General features: G+C 36.2%; 1 protein-coding gene across 2 annotated transcripts in view; it reads right to left on the bottom strand.

Moving 5' to 3' along the window:
* The window catches only part of SLC9B1 (solute carrier family 9 member B1), an 80,189-nt gene that overhangs the window by 36,927 nt on the left and 24,232 nt on the right, over nt 1-19,030 (bottom strand). For both annotated transcript variants that reach the window (XM_008059592.1, XM_008059593.1), the window contains exons 2-3: nt 11,399-11,465; nt 8,984-9,128 (exon numbers count right to left, since the gene is read on the bottom strand). In XM_008059592.1, coding sequence (XP_008057783.1) covers nt 8,984-9,128; nt 11,399-11,464 — 211 coding nt within the window. In that variant the 5' untranslated portion in view covers nt 11,465. The remainder of the gene's footprint in view (nt 1-8,983; nt 9,129-11,398; nt 11,466-19,030) is intronic.

The raw sequence follows: 19,030 nt of genomic DNA, 5'->3' as shown, positions 1-19,030 counted from the left end.
AAGTTAGGAAAAGATGAGTAAACCAAACCAAAAGTAAATAGAATATTTTGGATAAGTTTTTATTAGATATGTCTTTTGTAAATATTTTTTTCCCCAGTCTTTGGCTCATCTTTTCATTCTCTTGAAAATATATTCTTCAGAGCATAAGTTTTTCACTTTAAAGAAGTTCTTTCTTTCATAGTGTGCCTTTGCTGTATCTAAAAAGTCATTGCTGCTGCTTTTTTTTTTTTGCATGTGGATGTGCACTTGTTTTAGCACCATTTGTTGAAAAGATTATGTCTGCTCCATTGTACAGCCTTTGTTCCTTTGTCAAATATCAGTTGACTATATTTATGTGGGTCTATTTCTGGTCTTCTATTCTGTTTGACTGATTTGACTAGTCTTTCACCAATACCACAGTGTCTTAATTTTTGTTGGTTTATAGTAAGTCTTGAGTTGTGTAATATCAGTTCTCTGACTTTGTTCTTCGATACTGAGTTGGCTTTTCTGGGTCTTTTGCCTGACCATATAAAGTTTATAATCAGTTTGCTGATAGTCACATAGAAACTTGCTGGAATTTTGATTGTGGTTGCATTGAATCTATTGATCAATAGTTATAGTTAGGAAGAACTGATATCTGACAATACTAGCCTTTCATGAACATGGAACATCTCTCCATTTATTTCATTATTTATTTCAACAGAGCTTTATAGTTATTCTCATATAGATCTTGTACATATTTTGCTAGACATATCTAAAAAACTCATTTTTGTGGTGCTAAAGCAAATGGTGTTGTGTTTCTATTTTCAAATTCCATTTGTTTATTGTGGTACATAAGAAAACAGTGCCCCAGGATGCAGGGCTGGCTCAACATTTGTGAGATCATAAACATAATTAAATGCATTATCAGATGTAAGAACAAAAACCACATGATTATATCATTAGACAGAAAAAGTTTTTGATAAAATCCAGCACCCCTCCTTGATAAAAACCCTCGAACATCTAGGCATAGATGGAACATACCTCAAAATAGTAAGAGCCATCTACAAGAAACCCACATTCAGCATACTGCTAAACAGACAGAAACTGGAACCATTTCCCCTGAAAAATGGAACAAGACAAGGATGTCCACTCTCACTCCTCCTTTGCAACATAGTTTTGGAAGTCCTAGCTAGAGCAATTAAACAAGATAAGGAGATCAGGTATCCAAATAGGAAAAGAGGAAGTCAAGTTATCCCTCTTTGCAGATGACATGATGCTATACCTCGATAACCCAAGAGAATCTGTCAAAAATCTCCTTGCACTGATAAACAACTTTGACAAAGTCTCAGGGTATAAAATAGATGTGCAAAAGACAGTTGCATTTCTATACATCAACAAATAACAAACAGAAACCCAAATAAAAAGCACAATCCCATTCTCAATTACTACAAAAAAAAAAAATCAAATACCTTTGCATCTTCCTAACCAAAGATGTGAAAGTTGTTTACAACAAAAACTACCAAACACTGCTCAAAGAAATCAAAGATGACCCAAACAAATGGAAACATAGTTCATGTTCACGAATTGGAAGAATCAACATTGTTAAGATGTGCATCCTACCCAAGGCAATCTAAAGATTTAACGCAATACCCATTAAATTACCAGCAACATTCTTCTCAGACCTAGGAATGACAATACAGGAATTCATATGGAAACATAAATGACCACGAATAGCCAAAACAATCCTCAGCAAAAACAAAAACAAACAAACAAAAAACCACAAAGCAGGAGGTATCATACTCCCAGACCTTAAACTTTATTATAAAACTATAATAATCAAAACAGCCTGGTATTCGTACAAGAACAGGCATATGGACCAATGGAACAAGATTAGAGATTCCAGAAGCAAAACATCAATTTCTTAACCACTCATCTTTGACAAGGCCTCCACCATCACTCACTGGGGTGAGGAGAACCTGTTCAGTAAACAATGCTGGGAAAACTGTCTGATCACATGCAGAAGATTAAAAAAAGACCCCTACCTATCACCATACACAAAAATCAACTCTAAATGGATCAAAGACCTAAACGTAAAACCTCAAACTATAAGAACCTTAGAAGACACAGGAGACACCCTTATGGAAATAGGAACTGGCAATCAATTCCTGATCAAAACCCCAAGTGACCATGCCATAAAGGATAAGATAGACAAGTGGGACCTCATTAAACTGACAAGCTTCTGCAAAGCCAAAGAAACCACCAAGAGAGCAGAGAGACAGCCCACAGACTGGGAAAAAATATTTGCCAACTATATGTCTGACAAAGGCCTAACATCTAGGATCTACAAAGAACTCAAACATGCCGGAAAAAAACAACACAAAACAAAAACACCAAAAACAGCCCCGTTACAAAGTGGGCAAAAGATAGGAATAGACACTACTTAAAAGAAAACATATGGGCAGCCAACAGGTCCATGAAAAAAATCCTCAACCTCACTAGTCATCAAAGAAATGCAAATTAAAACTACACTGAGATAACACCTAACTCCAGTCAGGATGGCCATCATCAACAACTCAAAAAACAACAGATGCTTGGAGAGGATGCAGCAAAAGGGGAACATTTCTTCACCGTTGGTGGGAGTGTAAACTAGTACACCCTCTGTAGAAAACAGTGTGGTGACTCCTAAAAGATCTAAAAATCAACCTTCCATACGACTCCACAACACCACTACTGGAAATATACCCGGAAGAACTCAAATCACTTTATAAAAAAGATAACTGCACATGTATGTTTATCGCAGTATTGTTCTCAGTAGCAAGAACATAGAATCAACCGTGCTGTCCATCAAAAGAGGACTGGATTTAAAAAATGTGTTACATATACACGATGGAATATTATGCAGCCATATAGAAGAACAAAATCATGAACTTCATAGCAACCTGAATGGACTTAGAGTCTATAACATTGAGTGATGCATCACAGAAACAAAGAACTGAGTATCACATATTCTCACTCACGAGTGGACCTTGAACAATTATCATAATACTTATAGAAAAGGATTGGCAGTAGCAGGGAACTGCCAGGGGCGGGAGTTGGGGGGGTAGCGGGATTGGCAGTAGTGGGAATCTGCCTGAGGAGAGGGGGCACACCTCATCAACAAGGGTACTTGAATAATGAAATTTGTATACCTAACCCTGAATTATACCCCACATCTTTAAAATAGAAAAATTAAAAGAGAGAGAAAAAAACAACGGACTTTTTTGATATATATATTTTAGAGATGTCGGGTACAATTCAGGATTAGGTATACAAGTGGATGTTGTACAGGTAAAGTTTGGGCCTCCCTTTGGTGCCCACTTTGCCTGGTTTTAGATCCGGTATCCTTTTGATGTTATGTGCCCCTCCCACCCCGGCAATATCCTGCTACTGCCAATTCCTTTCCTTTCTTATAGTATTATGGTAAGGCTGAGTGCGGTGGCTCAAGCTTCTTATTGCAGCACTTTGGGAGGCCGAGGCAAGAGGATTGCCTGAGTTCAGGGGTTCAGGATCAGCTTGGGCAAGTTGGTGAGATCTCGTCTCTACAATAAATAAAAAAATAAGCCAGGTGTGGTAGCGCGAGCCTGTAGCTGAGGTGGAAGGATCACCTGAGCCCAGCAGGTTGAGGCTGTGGTGGCTGTAAGCGTACAACCTGGGTGATAAAGTGAGACTCTGACACAAAAATAAAAAATAAAGCCGGGCTCGGTGGCTCAGCCCGCGCCTTTGGGAGGCTGAGGTGAGTGGATTGACTGAGCCCGCGGGTTCGAGACCCGCCTGGGCAGCAAGACCTCATCTCTACAATAAATCAAAAAATCAGCCGGGCGTGGTAGCGCATGCCTGTAATTCCGGCTACTTGGAAGGCTGGGGCGGAAGGATCGCCGGAGCCCAGCAGGCGAGGCTGCGGTGGCCGGGAGCGGCCACTGCACTCCAGTCTGAGCGACAGAGTGAGACTCCAGCTCAAAAAAAAAAAAAAAAAAAAGATTATTGTGGCTAGGCACGGTGGCTCATGCCTGTAATCTCTGTATTTTGGATGGCGAAGGCAAGAGGATTGCCTGAGCCCAGGAGTTCAAGCCTAACCTGGCAACATGTCAAGACCTTGTCTCTACAATACATTAAAAAAAAATTAGCCAGGCATGGTGGTGTGCACCTGCAGTCCCAGCTACTCAGGAAGCTGAGGTGGAAGGATTGCCTGAGCCCAGCAGGTCAAGGCTGTGGTAGCTGTCATCATGCCACTGCATTCCAGCCTAGGTGGTATAGAGGGAGACTCTGACTTGAAAGAAAGGAGGAAGGAAGGAGGGAGGGGGGAGGGAGAGAAGATTATTGAATGCTATAAATTTCCTTCTATGCATTGCTTTTCTTCACCCCATAAATTTTGATAAGTTACATTTTCATTTTTATTTGGCGCAAAGATTTTTTTAATTTGTCCTGAGAGTTCTTCTTTAACGTAGTGTTATTCAGAATTGTGTTTAATCTTCAAGTATTTTATGATTTTCCAGCTTCATTTTTGTTATTGATTTTTAGTTTAAAATCATTGTGGCCTGAAAACTTAGATTATATACTTTCAAATGTGTTAAGATGTGTTTTATGGCTCAGAATATGTTCTATCTTAGTGAATGTTCCATGTGTGCTTGAGCAGAATTTGTATTTTGCTGTTGTTGGATGAGGTAGTCTATAGATGTCAATTATATTCAGTTGATTGATAGTACTGTTGAGTTCAACTTTTTTTTTAAAGGATCTCAATTGGCTTTATTGCTATTCCAGAATTGAGCAGCACTTCATTCCATAAAGTAGAATAAATGTTTCTCAATTATGTCTTTATTTAATTTCTGCCTGCTGGATCTGTCTATTTCCGATAGAAGGGTGTTAAAATCTCCAACTAGAAAAGTAGATTCAACAATTTCTCCTTATGCTTTTATCAGTTTCGACTCGTGTATTTTTTTTTAAGTTGGAGTCTCACTCTGTCACCCAGGCTGGAGTGCAGTAGCACGCTCATGGCCACCGCAGCCTCAACTTGCTGGGTTAGGCGATCCTTTCACCTCAAGCCTTCTAGGTAGCTGGAACTACAGACACACTCCACCACATCTGGCTAATTTTTGTGATTTATTGTAGAGATGAGGTCTTGCCAAGTTGCCCAGGCTGTTCTCGACCCCCCAGGCTCGGGCAATCCTCTTGCCTCAGCCTCCCAAAGTGCTGGGATTATAGGCTGAGCCACCACTCTGGGCCTGTGTATTTTTTTAAGAGATAGGGTCTTGCTATATTGCCCTGACCAGTCTCGAACTCCTGGGCTAAAGCTATATTTCTGCCTCAGCCTGTTAAGTTTCTGGGACTATAGGCACACAACACTGGGCCTGGCTTGATTCATGTATTTTGATGTTCTTTTGTTACACACATTCATGTTATTAAGGATTGTTATGTCTTTTTGGAAAATTATTGTGTAATGCTCTTCTTTATCTCTGATAATTTTCATTGCTCAGAAGTCTGAAATTAATATAGCTAATTCATCTTTCTTTTTGTTTTTTTGTTTTTTTGAGTTGGAGTCTCACTCTATCGCCCAGACTGGAGTGCAGTGGCTGCTCACGGCCACCGCAGCCTCCACCTGCTGGGCTCCGGCGATCCTTCCGCCTCAGCCTTCCAAGTAGCCGGAATTACAGGCATGCGCTACCACGCCCGGCTGATTTTTTGATTTATTGTAGAGATGAGGTCTCGCTGCCCAGGTGGGTCTCGAACCCACGGGCTGAGGCAATCCACTCACCTCAGCCTCCCAAAGGCGTGGGATTACAGGCTGAGCCACCGAGCCCGGCTCATCTTTCTTTTTATTAGTATTAGAATGGTATATAATTCTCCTTCCCTTTACTTAAACAAAATGTGTCTTTTAAACAACATATAGTTGTTTTGTCATTTAATAGTTGGGTCTTATTTTTGATCCACTCTGACAATCTCTGTATATACCACGTGTATTTAGACCCTTGATGTTTAAAGTGATTATTGATACAGCTGAATTACTATCTATCAACTCCTGTTTGCTATTAATTACCCTTCTTCTTTGTTCCTATTTTTGCCTTCTATTCCTTTTTCTAGTTTTAATTGAGCATTTTATATTATTTCATTTTCTCTTGGCATTATACTTCTTTTTAAGTTTTTTTATGGTTGTTCAAGAGTTTGTAACATACATTTAAAACTAATCCAAGTCCACTTCCAAATAATACTATATTGAGTATATTGAGCAGAACAAGTACCTTACAATGAAAAAAAATTCCCTCCCATTTCTTGTATCATTCTATCATTCATTTCCCTTATATATAGTCATAAAATACATTGTTGCCATTATTAATTTGAACAAATTGTTATCTATTAGATCAATCAAGAAAAATTAAATTTTTTTTTAACTTTCACATAGTCTCTTCAAATATTCTTCCTTCTTTACATCTGAGTTTCTGACCTATGTCACTTTTCTTCTGAAGAACTTCTTTTAACATTTCTTGCAAGGCAAGTCTACTGACAACATATTCCCTCAATATTTATCTGTGCAAGTCTTTATTTCTTCTTCACTTCTGAAGGAAGTATATTACAAGATATAGAATTCTAGGCTGGCAGGTTTTTTTCCTCAACATTTTAAATATTTCACTCACTCTAGTCTTGCTTGCATGGTTTCTGAGGAGAGAATGGATATAATTATTATCTTTGCTCCCTTATAGGTAAGATTTTTCCTCTGGTTTCTTTCAAGTTTTTTTAATCTTTGATTTTTCTGAAATTTTATATGCTGAGGTACAGTTTTTTTCTTAAACATTTATCCTGCTTGGTGTTCTCTGAATTTCCTGGATCTGTGATTTGGTAACTGACATTCATTTGGGGAAATTCTCAGTTATTAGGGCTGCAAATATGTTTTCTGTTCCTTCTTTATTTTCCTTCTGGTAGTCCTATTTCATGTATGTTATACCTTCTATAGTTGTCTCACAGTTCTTGGATATTCTGTTCCATTTTTATTCAGTATTTTTCCTCTTCGCTTTTCAGTTTTGGAAATATTCTCAAGTGCAGAGATTCTTCCTCAGCTGTGTCCAGTCTGCTAATGCCTCCATCAAAGGCATTCTTCATGTGTTACAGTGTTTTTGATCTCTAGCATTTATTTCTTATTCTTCCTTATAGAATTTCTATCTCTGTTTACAATACCCATATGTTCTTACATGTTTTCTTCTTTTTTCCATTAGAGACCTAAGCATATTAGCCATAGTTGTTTTAAATTCAGACTGATAATTCCAACATACCTGCAATATCTGGGTCTTGTTCTAATGCTTGATGTCTCTTTAAAGTGTTTTGTTTTGTTTTGTTTTTTGTCATTTAATACACCTTGTAAATTTTAGTTGAAAGGTGAACATGATGTTCTGGGTAAATGGACCTGTGAGAAGTTAACATTTTAGTAATATGGTTGGTAAAATGTGAGGGGTGAGAGAGCATACTCATAGTTTTATGAGTAGGTCTCAGTCTTTTAGTGAGCCTGTGCCCCTGAGCTGTAAACTTCATAAGTACCTTTCAATTTTTCTTTTCACTCCCTTAGTAATTACAGGATGGATATAGGAGGTTGGATTTGGGTGTTTCCCTTCAACTATGTGAAAAGCTAGAGAGGATTGGCTGGTGTTGGATATTTATCTTCCCCTAGGAAGGCTCTGATAAAACCTGTATAGGTTAGGCTCTCATAAAATAGTTTCTTTTGAGGGCAGGTCTCATATGAACAGAATTGTGTGGATTCTGTGGTGTATTTAAAAATGGTTACTTTTTGCCTTCCCTGGTATTCTCCTTCTCCCTCTGCTGGTTGGCTACAGAAAGAAAATTTTATAAAAGTGTGGATCTCTCCAATCCCATGAGAGGGCCTCCCCTGGAATTTTTAACTCTCCTACTTGTCCACACAGAACTTCAGCCAATTTGTCAATTACAATTTAGGTACTTACCCTGCTACTGGTTCCCAAAGAGGTTTTTGTTCCAGTAAGTTATAATTCTCTGAATCTGCCAGTCTTTCCATTTTGTGGGGGCAGCAGTTTGCCCTGTGACTTATTTCTCTGATGGACATAAGATTTGTTGATTTTACAAGTTTCTCAGGCTTTTATTTGTTAAGACAGAGTTATGACATCTAATCACCTTACATGTAGAATTGAAAATTGGAAGTCTCTAGGATATTTTTTTGGACCCTCAACTTCTAAGATTGCTAACTTCATAAAACCGATGAAAAGATTTTAATAAAGAAATTCTGTCCCCAATATTACTTGAAAATCATTGCTGGGTGAATAAGAAAAATTTTAATGTACTTGAAGGAAAAACAACTTCATGAAAATACATGAATACTTTTATTGAAAGTAAGCTAAAAAGAAATACAAAAGGAATAATATCCTAAAACCTAAATCTCTTAACCCTAGAATATCCATTTCTTTGGGAATTAGTAAGCCATCCCCTAAATAAGGTTTATAAATAGTGTAATTAAATGTGATAAGACTGATTTCTGTTTGTGGTTGAGAATTAGATTTCTTATTTAAATTTAACTTGTATACACTGTGGTGTTGGCAAGTGTTAACTATTATTTATGGAGAAACTGCAGTTCTATACTTCCTTTTGTTATCTAGAGTATATGCTACTTTAAGGGATTCTTTGGTTGTTGCTTTCTTTCATGTGGTTGTATATTACTTATTTCATGATGACATGTTGTAAGCATACTGGAGTATATAGACTAAGCAGTGGTTTAGTTTTCTTGTGTGTGTGTGGTTTTTTTTGTCGTTGTTTTTTTAGTTAGAATCTCACTCTGTCGCCCAGGCAGAGTGCAGTGGCACGCTCAGGGCCACTGCAGCCTCGACCTGCTGGGCTCAGGTGATCCTTCTACCTCAGCCTTCCAAGTAGCTGGAACTACAGGTGCACGCTACCATGCCTGGCTAATCTTGTATTTTAATATGTACCAAATATATTTTATTATTTTATCTCCACTTACATTTCTCATTTCACATACCATTTGTAATAACTGTATTCAATTTTCCTTGTGGAGGACAAAGAATATTGATCTTCTTTTTCACCTGTGGTTCTGTTTCTTTTGCTTTTGACAGGACGGTTTCCTTAGTTTCTTCATGTGCACTACTATTAGGACCAATGAGGATCTGAAGTAAAACAACAAAATATTTAAAAACTAAGCTTTTCATACAATTTTACATATGTACTATACCACCAAATCTTATAATTAAATTCATATTATTACTGTCAACCTGGGAAATCACACACACAAAAGAAGACCCATGTTCTATATTAAGTAGGTATTTGGAGGATGTCACAGCAGTGCATTTTGCAAGGTACCTTGTTTTAGCCTTTTACAGACTTGAGTGCCTATCATTTTCATTAACCACTTATGTTACTAAATAAGTGAGCCTATAGTGTAGGTATAATAATTAAAGTGCTCAACCTCTATATACTTCTCTAAGATCATTCACCAAAACTTTAGTGAAATAAAAATACAACTAAATTGGAAAGGAGGCGAAACATAATTTTACTTGGATTCATCTCATTTGAAAAATTATATAATTGAAAGAAAAAGGAGAAAAACATAGATCAAACTTTCAGAAATTTAGGCATGCCTCCACCAATATTCATAAATAACATACTTAGTTTGAGGGTATACTTCAATATTCCAGGCATTTTCATGGTAGTTAGCATACTTATGAAACAGTTAATTTGGAAAAGAAGAATCTTTGGTTTGAGAAAATATTGAGAAGCTTCTTCCAATGTAAAAAAACAAACAATAAACAATAACAACAACAACAAAACATATGGTTGTCATGGGTGTGTGAGTATACACACACACACACACCTCAGCACTTTGAGTGAATTGATCATTTGGGTGGGAGAGAGAAATCACATTGTCACAGGAAATGGTAACAAACAACAGAGTGCATAGACAGATTGAGAAAAGGGAAGCATTGACATTTAATGACTAGGAAGACAGGGGACACCAAAGCAGCTAATGGCTAAAAATGAATAATGCAGTTCTTTAAGTGTGGTGGCACGCACACTTGTTCTTCATATCTGATCATGATTAACCTGCTGGATCTCTGGTGCAGGGGCTTTTTCTGGAAGTTCTGTCACTGTTATAAAAGTGTTAAAGATACTACAGTGAATTTTAATAAAGGTAGGTGAACATTATTTTAAGTTTTATTATTTTAGAGTTTATAATAAATTGACATAGAGTAAGATGACTTCTTCCACAGATAAAAAAATTAGAATCAATGATAAATATTTAAAAAAAAATTTTTTTGAGTTGGAGTCTCACTCTGTCACCCAGGCCGGAGTACAGGGGCATGATCACGGCTTACCACAGCCTTGATCTCCTGGGCTCACATGATCCCTTCTGCCTTACCCAATCAAGTAGCTGGGATCATAGGTGTGCACCACCACTCCCAGCTAATTTTTAAATTTTTTTTGTAGAGACAAGTTCTCGCTATGTTGCCCAGGCTGGTCTTGAACTCCTGGGCTCAAGCAATCTTCTTGCCTCAGCCTCCCTAAGTGCTAGGATTACAGACACAACCACCACACCACGCCTAAATATTTTTTAAAAGAACTCTTTGGCCCTTAAGAACCATGAAACTCTTTATTTTAAAAATAAGCAATTTATAATTCTAATTATGAACAATTATTACTTAGTAAAACTAGATCAGCAAAAGGTCTAATGACTTACTCTGTATACTTATAAAAATAAAAAAAACTTGTGTCTTTTCAAAATACAAAGTACAACACTTTAATTAATTTAGACTTGTATTTAGTTTAAATATTAGTTTAAATTATTTTCCTGGATGTGGCAAGAAATAATAAGCCATATTTCTCTTTATTCCTAAAATCTGTCCTCTTTAGCCCTAAAATACTCCACAGTCACTCCTTTCCATTGGTTCCATTCTCCTGCTCATTTCCTAGGACACGTTAAAACTAGCTATTTCAAAATGATCACTTTTCATTTTTTAACCAGACATATATAAGAAGCCTAACTAGTAGGTAAACTTTAGAAGTAAATTTTAAGACCAGGTGCTGATGACTCATGCCTGTAGTCTCAACTCATTGGCTGGCCAAGTTGAGAGGATCACTTGAGGCCAGGAGTTCAAGAGTAGCCTGGGCAACTTAGTGAGATTCTGTCCCTTAAAAATAAATTTTTAAAAAATTAGATGGATGTAGTGGCATGTAAACTTGTAGCCCTAGCTACTTGAAGCCTGAAGTGGGAGCCCAGTAGTTCCAGGTTACAGTGTACTATGATTAGGTCATTGCACTCCAGCCTGGGCAACAAGAGCTAGACCTTGTCTCAAAAAAAAAAAAAAAAAAAAATTTGTTTAAAGATCTGACTGATTTTATATCATTTGAGATATATTACAACATAGCTTTAAGTTTTTACCTGAGGAGTTGCTGTTTGGAAGTTTTCATCCTCCAAATATTCATTTTTTGATTCTATAGTGTGCATGCTGAGATTTAAAAGAAAAATAATTTTAAAGAAAAATCAAAGATTATATCCACATGAAAATAAACATGTTAAGTGAGATTAATTTTTAATAATTTTCTGTCATAAAATTGTATCATAGTCATCATATATCTTTATAGTCAAAACAGTTCCAAATATTTATTTTTAAAGTTATAATCAAAGTCATGTGTGTAAGCTTTAAAAACTATTATTATACAGAAATTTAACATTTCTCAATCGTTCATAATCCTGGCCCATATCTTAGAAGAATATATCAGAAAATTCAGTTCTTTGTTTCATGCACTGAACCAGTATGTTTGAGAAAATTCCCACTACAGCCAATCTCTTTCTTATAGTATTATGATAATTGTTCAAGGTCCGCTTATGAGTGAGAACATATGGTACTCTGTTCTTTTGTTTCTGTGATAGATGAAGTATCTATAGTTTTTAAAAGACAAGTGATTTTAATGACAATTTTTAATAAAAGGAAATGAAAAGAAACATTAACATGAGCACCAATCATATGCCATCTATTGTCTCACTGTAGTAATTAAGAAAAATATTACTGTGGAAAATCCTATAAGGGCTCATACTTTAACTTATAACTTTAGTAAAGCAGAAAATAGCATTTATTTTTAAAATTTTTATTTAAAAATTAGATGTAAGTCCCTTTAAAGTGGAAATCCTTTTTAATTAAAGTATCTGTCAAAATTACTACCCCATCATTAGAATGACTACCCTGTCATTAACTGTTAGATTAGGAGCCAAATGGTAGTAAGCTCTAAGAACAAGGAGGATGGATGAATCACCCAAGTTTTGTCATGTTCTGAAGGGACAGGCTGAGGGTTAGAACCGACAAAAAATTTGAGCACATGAGTTGAAAGGACAGGAAAAAGCTAATTCACTCACTTAATAATTTTTTAATTACTCTACTCTTCTGGGCTGTAAAGGTAAACCAACAAACAACACAAAACAGAAATACAGGCTTCTGCTTTCATGGAGCTTATAGCCTTGTTGGGAGAAAGGGGAAGACAATAAACAACACTGTCAGGTTGTGTTGAGTACTGAAGAAAATAAATGAGGATGATGTTATAGTGATCAAGATGACATCTGAACTGTGACCTGAATGAGTCATAAGTAGGCAGATGACTAGGAGCAGGACCGTAACTCCAAGAATCATACAAACTAGGCAGCATATTTTAAGATCTGCAACTATGTAATTATTAGAATAGCAGGGCTTGGAATCTAGGTTATGTATTAGAGCTTTGAAAGGAGTCTGAATAATAAATGTACAGGTTAACTGCTATAAGAGAAACTTGATACTGAGTCAAAGCATTACTTATGATTGGCAATCACTTACTACTTTACATACCTTCCAAGAGTGGAATTGGGAATTGGTCAGTGGTATGCCTAATAACTAAAAGCAAGAACTTTGATTTGAGATAGCAGTGTATTCAACTCTTCCTTTATCTTTTAATAACTTTGGGAAATATTTATCTTCTTAGACCTCAATTCCTTATCTAAAAACTAATGATAACAATTCATTAATTATTTTAAGGATTAAATAATATAATAACAGTTGACACAAGATGAACTATGTTAGACATTTAACATAAATCATTTCATTCATTCATCAACTCTGTATTATTCTCATTTTATAGATGTTGAAACTGTGGCTCAAGAAAGTTAAGTAATTTTCTCAAAGTCATACAACTAGCAAGTGGCAGAGCTGGAATTTAAAACCAAATAATCTTGAATATTACTAATATCTGGCCAGGTGCCATGGATATATATCCACATGAAATTCCAGGGCTGTAATTCCAGGGCTTTGCAAGGCTGAGGTGACTCGAGGCCAGGAGAGTAACAGCAGCCTGGGCAATGATGCAACACCCCATCTCTAAATAAATAAAAAATAAAAACAATTAGCCTGGTGTTGTGGTGTGTACCTGCACCCTTGGTTACCTAGCTACTTGGAAGCTAACGCCTTGGAGGATCCCTTGTGCCCAGGAGGCAGAGACTGTAGTGAGTTATGAGCACATCACTGTACTCCAGCCTATATGACAGAGTGAGACTCTGTACATTAAAAAAAAATTACTCAAATTCTTGTTAACCTTGTTATTGTCTTTTTTCTTTTAGCTATTCTGATATTGCATTGTAGATTTAAGTTGTATTTTCTTAATGATTATTGAACACTTTTTCATATATTTATAGTCATTTTAATATCGTCATCAAATGTCTATTCAAATCTTTTGCTTATTTTTGGTTGTACTGGATGTCATTTTCTTTTCTTTCTTTCTTTTTTTTTTTTTGAGTTGGAGTCTCACTCTGTCGCCCAGACTGGAGTGCAGTGGCCGCTCCCAGCCACGCAGCCTTGACCTGTTGGGCTCCGGCGATCCTTCCGCCTCAGCCTTCCAAGTAGCTGGAACTACAGGCGTGTGCTATCACACCCGGTTAATTTTTTTTTTTTAATTTATTGTAGAGATGAGGTCTTGCCAAGTTGCCCAGGCGGGTCTTGAACCCGCCGGCTCATGGATGTCATTTTCATATTGATTTGCTGGAGTTCTTTATATATTATACATGTGAATCTTTTACTGAATATATAAATGTCAATGTTATCTCCCACTTTGTGGCTTGCCTCTTCACTCTGATTACGTCTTTTTAAAAAGATATTTTAATTTAATCCAATTTATCATTTTCTTCCTTTATGGTTACAGCTTTTCTTTTCTTTTAATTTCGAGTCAGTGTCTCACTTGGTTGCCCAGGTTGGAGTGCAGTGGCATGATCACAACTCACTGCAATCTCAACTTCCTGGACTCAGGCAATTCTTCCACTTCTGGCTCCTGAGTAATTGGGACTGGCATGTACCACCATGTCTGGCTAATTTTTTGATTTTTTTTTTTTTTTTGTAGTGGTGAGGTTGCCCAGGGTGGTCTTGAACTCCTGGACTCAAGCAATTCTCTGTCTTTCACCTCCCAAAATACTGAGATTATAGGTATAAGCCACTGTGCTCGGCTTGGTTATAGCTTTTATTGTTTCAGAAATCTCTGCCAACTCTGAGGTCGCAAATCTATTCTTTTATATATCCTTCTAGAAGCATAGAAAAGAAAAGACATATCTGTGGTCTATGATCCATCTGGAATTGATTTTCATGTATGGGCTGTGAGAAAGATATCAAAATTCACTTTTTCCTATATCTAATTGACCCGGCACCATTAATTTTTTAAAAAAAGACCATCCTTTACTTACCAAATTGCAACATTACCTTTGTTGTAAATCAGGTGACCACATGTAGGTGTATTTATTTTAGGATTCTATCATTGGTCCATTTCTCTCTTTTTTTAAACATATTTTTTATTTTAAAATTGTGGGGTACAGTTAAGGGTTAGGCATATAAATATGCATCGTTCAGGCACCCTTGTTGATAAGGGGTGGCCCCCATCCCCAGACAGATATTAACAGACTACTGTTAATCCCACCTCCCTTCCCCTCCCTGCCCATAGTTTCCCACCACTGTCAATCCTTTTCTTACAGTATTATGATAGATGCCTATCCTTATCTTAACATTACACTAATGTTCATATAAGTTTTGATACGTGGTGTTGCATATTTCCCAGTTTTGTTGGATTGACTTTTTGGTCTTTTGTAATTTCACATAAATTTTAGAACCAAGCAGTCAATTTACACACAAACATATACACACACAGACAGAGCTTGAATTTGGACTAAAATTGCATTAAACTTATAGATTAATTTTGGGAGAACTGACATCTTAACAGTACTGAGTCTTCCAATCCTTCTACACTGTATATCTCTCCATTTATTCCAATTTTCTTTGATTTATCTTAATAATAATTTAAACTTTTCAATGTAGAGAAATGCATGTCTTTCACTGGGCTTATTTTAGGTATTTGAAATTTTTTGAAAGCTAATAAAAACAGTATTTAAAAAATTCATTATTTGTTTGTTGCTGGCATACAGAAATAAAAGTAATTTTTGTTCATTTCACTTGTATTGGCCTTGATAAATTCACTTAAATCTAATAGATTCTAATAGATTAGATTCTAATCTAATCTAGATTCTTTTTTTTTGAGTTGGAGTCTCACTCTGTCGCCCAGACTGGAGTGCAGTGGCCGCTTCCGGCCACCGCAGCCTCGGCCTGCTGGGCTCCGGCGATCCTTCCGCTTCAGCCTTCCAAGTAGCTGGAACTACAGGTGTATGCTACCACGCCTGGCTAATTTTTGATTTATTGTAGAGATGAGGTCTCGCCAAGTTGCCCAGGCGGGTCTCGAACCCGCGGGCTCAGGCAATCCACTCACCTTGGCCTCCCAAAGCGCTGAGATTACAGGCTGAGCCACTGAGCCCGGCCTAATCTAGATTCTTTTATATTTTCAAAGTACATACATGGGGTCAGCAAATGTAAATTTTATTTCTTCCTTTCTAAATTTTATGCATTTTCTTTTTCTTTATTTCGCTGTAAACAGTTTTTACAGTTGCTCTATGTCCTTGCTAACCTTGGTATTGTCTGTCTTCAGCATTTATTTTAATATAGATCTGTTGGTGATAAATTCCTACATTATTTCTTTGCCTTAAAAAAGGTCAATATTTCATTTTCGCTTTTGAAAGTGAGTCTTATGGGATAAAGAATTCTAGGCTGTAATTTATTTTCTATAACACTTTAGATATTCCAAGTATTCTGGTTCCCATAGTTTCTTTTTTGAAAATTCAACTGTCATTCTTGCCATGACACCTCTGAAGATAATATCTTTTTTTACTTTGGCTGATACTAATCATAGTCATTTAAAAAAATTATTGCAGTAATATATACATAAAAATTACCATTTAAACTATTTTAAAGTGTGTAGTTTCAATGGCTTTAAGCACATTCACATTGTTCAGGAATCATCACCACTATCCACCTTCAAAAGTTTTTCATTATCTTAACTGGAACTTTGTATGTATTAAACAATAATTTCCCATTCTCCTCTCCCCAAGTCTCTGGTAACCATGAATCTACTTTTTGACTTTATAAATTTAAATATTCTAGGTACCTCATATAAGTGGAATTATATAATATTTGTCCTTTTGTATCTGGCTTATTTCACTTAGCACAATGGCTTCAAAATTTACCCATGCGGTACACGTATGAGGATTTTGTTCTTTTTTTAAGGCTGAATAACATATTTTATGTATATACCACATTTTGTTCATCCATTCAACTGCTGATGGCCATGTGTGTCATTTCCACCATTTGGTTGTGAATAATGCTGCTATAATCATGGGTGTACCAATTCTTCAGTTCTTTTAAATGTATACCTAGAATTAGAATTGCTGGGCAATATATGGTATCTATTTTTAAGTTTCTGAGGAACCATCATTCTGTTTTTCACAGCAGCTATATCATCTTACATTCACACCAGCATTGCACCAAGGGTTCCAATTTCTCCATATGCATGCAAACACTTATTTTCTTTTTTTTTTTTTTTTTTTTTTTTTTTTGGTAATAGCCTCTTAATGGGCATGAAATAGTATCTCACCATAGTTTTGATTTGCGCTTTTCTAACATTCTTATTAACTATTTTGCATATATTTCTTTTTAAGTGTCTATTTAAGTCTTTTGCCCATTTAAAAATTGGGTTTATTTTATTTTGTTGTTGCTGAGTTATAGAAGTTATTTATAAACTGTAGATATTACTCTCTTAATAATTGTTAAAATATGCACATTTTTTGGTGGGTTCCCTTGTTTAAAAGTTTAAAATTTCAATACAATTCAAAAAATTAGCCAAGTATGGTGGCACATGCCTGTAGTTCCAGTTACTTGGAAGGCTGAGGCCGAAGGGTTACCTGAACCCAGCAGATCAAGGCTGTGGTGGCCATGAGCGTGCCACTATACTTCAACCTGGGTGACAGAATGAGACTCCAACTCAAAAAAAAACAACAACAAAAATTAAGATTTGTAGGAAATTATAAAAGCATCTTAATGAAAATTTGAAAATGAAAGATAAATAAGTCATAGAAGGCTAAAATTATTTAGGAATAGTTCATTGGAAATCAGTTACAAAGCTGTTAAGACTCTGGGCTATCATGACAATAATGTCATTCAGTTGCCTCTGACCAGCTCTCTTCATATCATGACAATAATGTCATTCAGTTGCCTCTGACCAGCTCTCTTCATGGTCCTAATCACCCAAGTGCTTTCACTGAACAATCTGGAACTTCTCCCAGACAACTGTCAACTCTTTTATATTCTCAATCTCTTTTCAAAACATACTCTTAAATTCTGTGCCCTATCTCTAACCAAATCCATCCTTTATGAGGACACTGCTCCCCCTATCGTCCTCTTAAATAATAGCTACTTATTTGCTAATAATCCTTCTTATAATTCTTGCTCCTTTAAGTAGCCTGTATAATTTGACAATATCACCTACCTTCTCTTCGACTCAATGTCATTTACTGATCTCATTTTGTTCCCGTCCCATTAGTCACCAAAGATATTAATACTGACTCTCAAATATGTAATCTTTGTGTTTTATACATTTGGATAATTCATTTATTACCTTGGTTCCTCAGTTACTTCCTTTTCAATAGTACTAGGAGGGACCCCAAAAACCCAGAATTTATTTATAAAAAGTATTTATTCTTATATGTTTAAACTTCAATCACCTTCAAAGTACTCCCATTGAGACACTTTTTCTACTGCTCAAAACAGCTTTTGAATGCATCAATTTTGATGACTTTTAGTGCTTCTGTCATTTTCTGTTTTACCTCTTTTACACTGGCAAACGATTTTCCTTTAATGACTTTTTTCATCCAGGAAAACAAAAAAAAGTCACTCGATGAATAGGGAGGGTGGGGGCATTGGGGTCATGTCATTTTTGGTCAAAAACTGCTGAACACTCAGCAAGGTATGGGCAGGTCGTGGTGGAAGAATCAGTCATCTGTTGTCACAACTCGGGTTGTTCCTTCCACAAATTGTAATGCAACCTTATCAAAACTTCCAAATAAAAACTCTTGTTGACTGTTTGGAGAGACAAACTCCAAATGTACTATAAGGGGCCTGCCCTCCAAAAGATTATTCCAGTTTTTTGGGGGGAGTACCCCTTGTGTATCCTTCTATCATCTGAAATGCTCCATTAATGATAATCACTAGTTCAATCACTAGTGATTGAATCAAGTTTCGTTAATGATAATCACTAATTTCTCTGAATACTACTTCATCTTCTTTCAGCTTTCCTGTTCACTTACAGTCACTTCATTCTCTCTGATTATTCTTTAATCTATCAGGATGTGCAGTGCGATGACCTTTTAGCTCATCCTTTAGCCCTTTCCCTTCTTTGTTTTTGTATTCAACATCTGTGACCCATCATCCCCAAAATATTATTATTGCTATCCTAAACTCTTTTGAAATATGTCTACTGTTCCACCTTTCTAGGAAAGTCTCAATTTTATCCCACTTCTCCATTCACTTAACTGACAACTAAATACTGCTATAGAAGCTATAATGGAACAACCTGGCATCACTATAAATGCATAACCTCCTCAAGTGGACGTTTAAAATGTGCCATCCTAATG

This window comes from Carlito syrichta, unplaced genomic scaffold, assembly GCF_000164805.1.
Source record: "Carlito syrichta isolate Samal-C Ts95f unplaced genomic scaffold, Tarsius_syrichta-2.0.1 Scaffold304275, whole genome shotgun sequence".
Lineage (NCBI taxonomy): Eukaryota > Metazoa > Chordata > Mammalia > Primates > Tarsiidae > Carlito > Carlito syrichta.
Note: the sequence above shows the minus strand (reverse complement) of the source record. Positions and strands in the feature narration are given on the sequence as shown.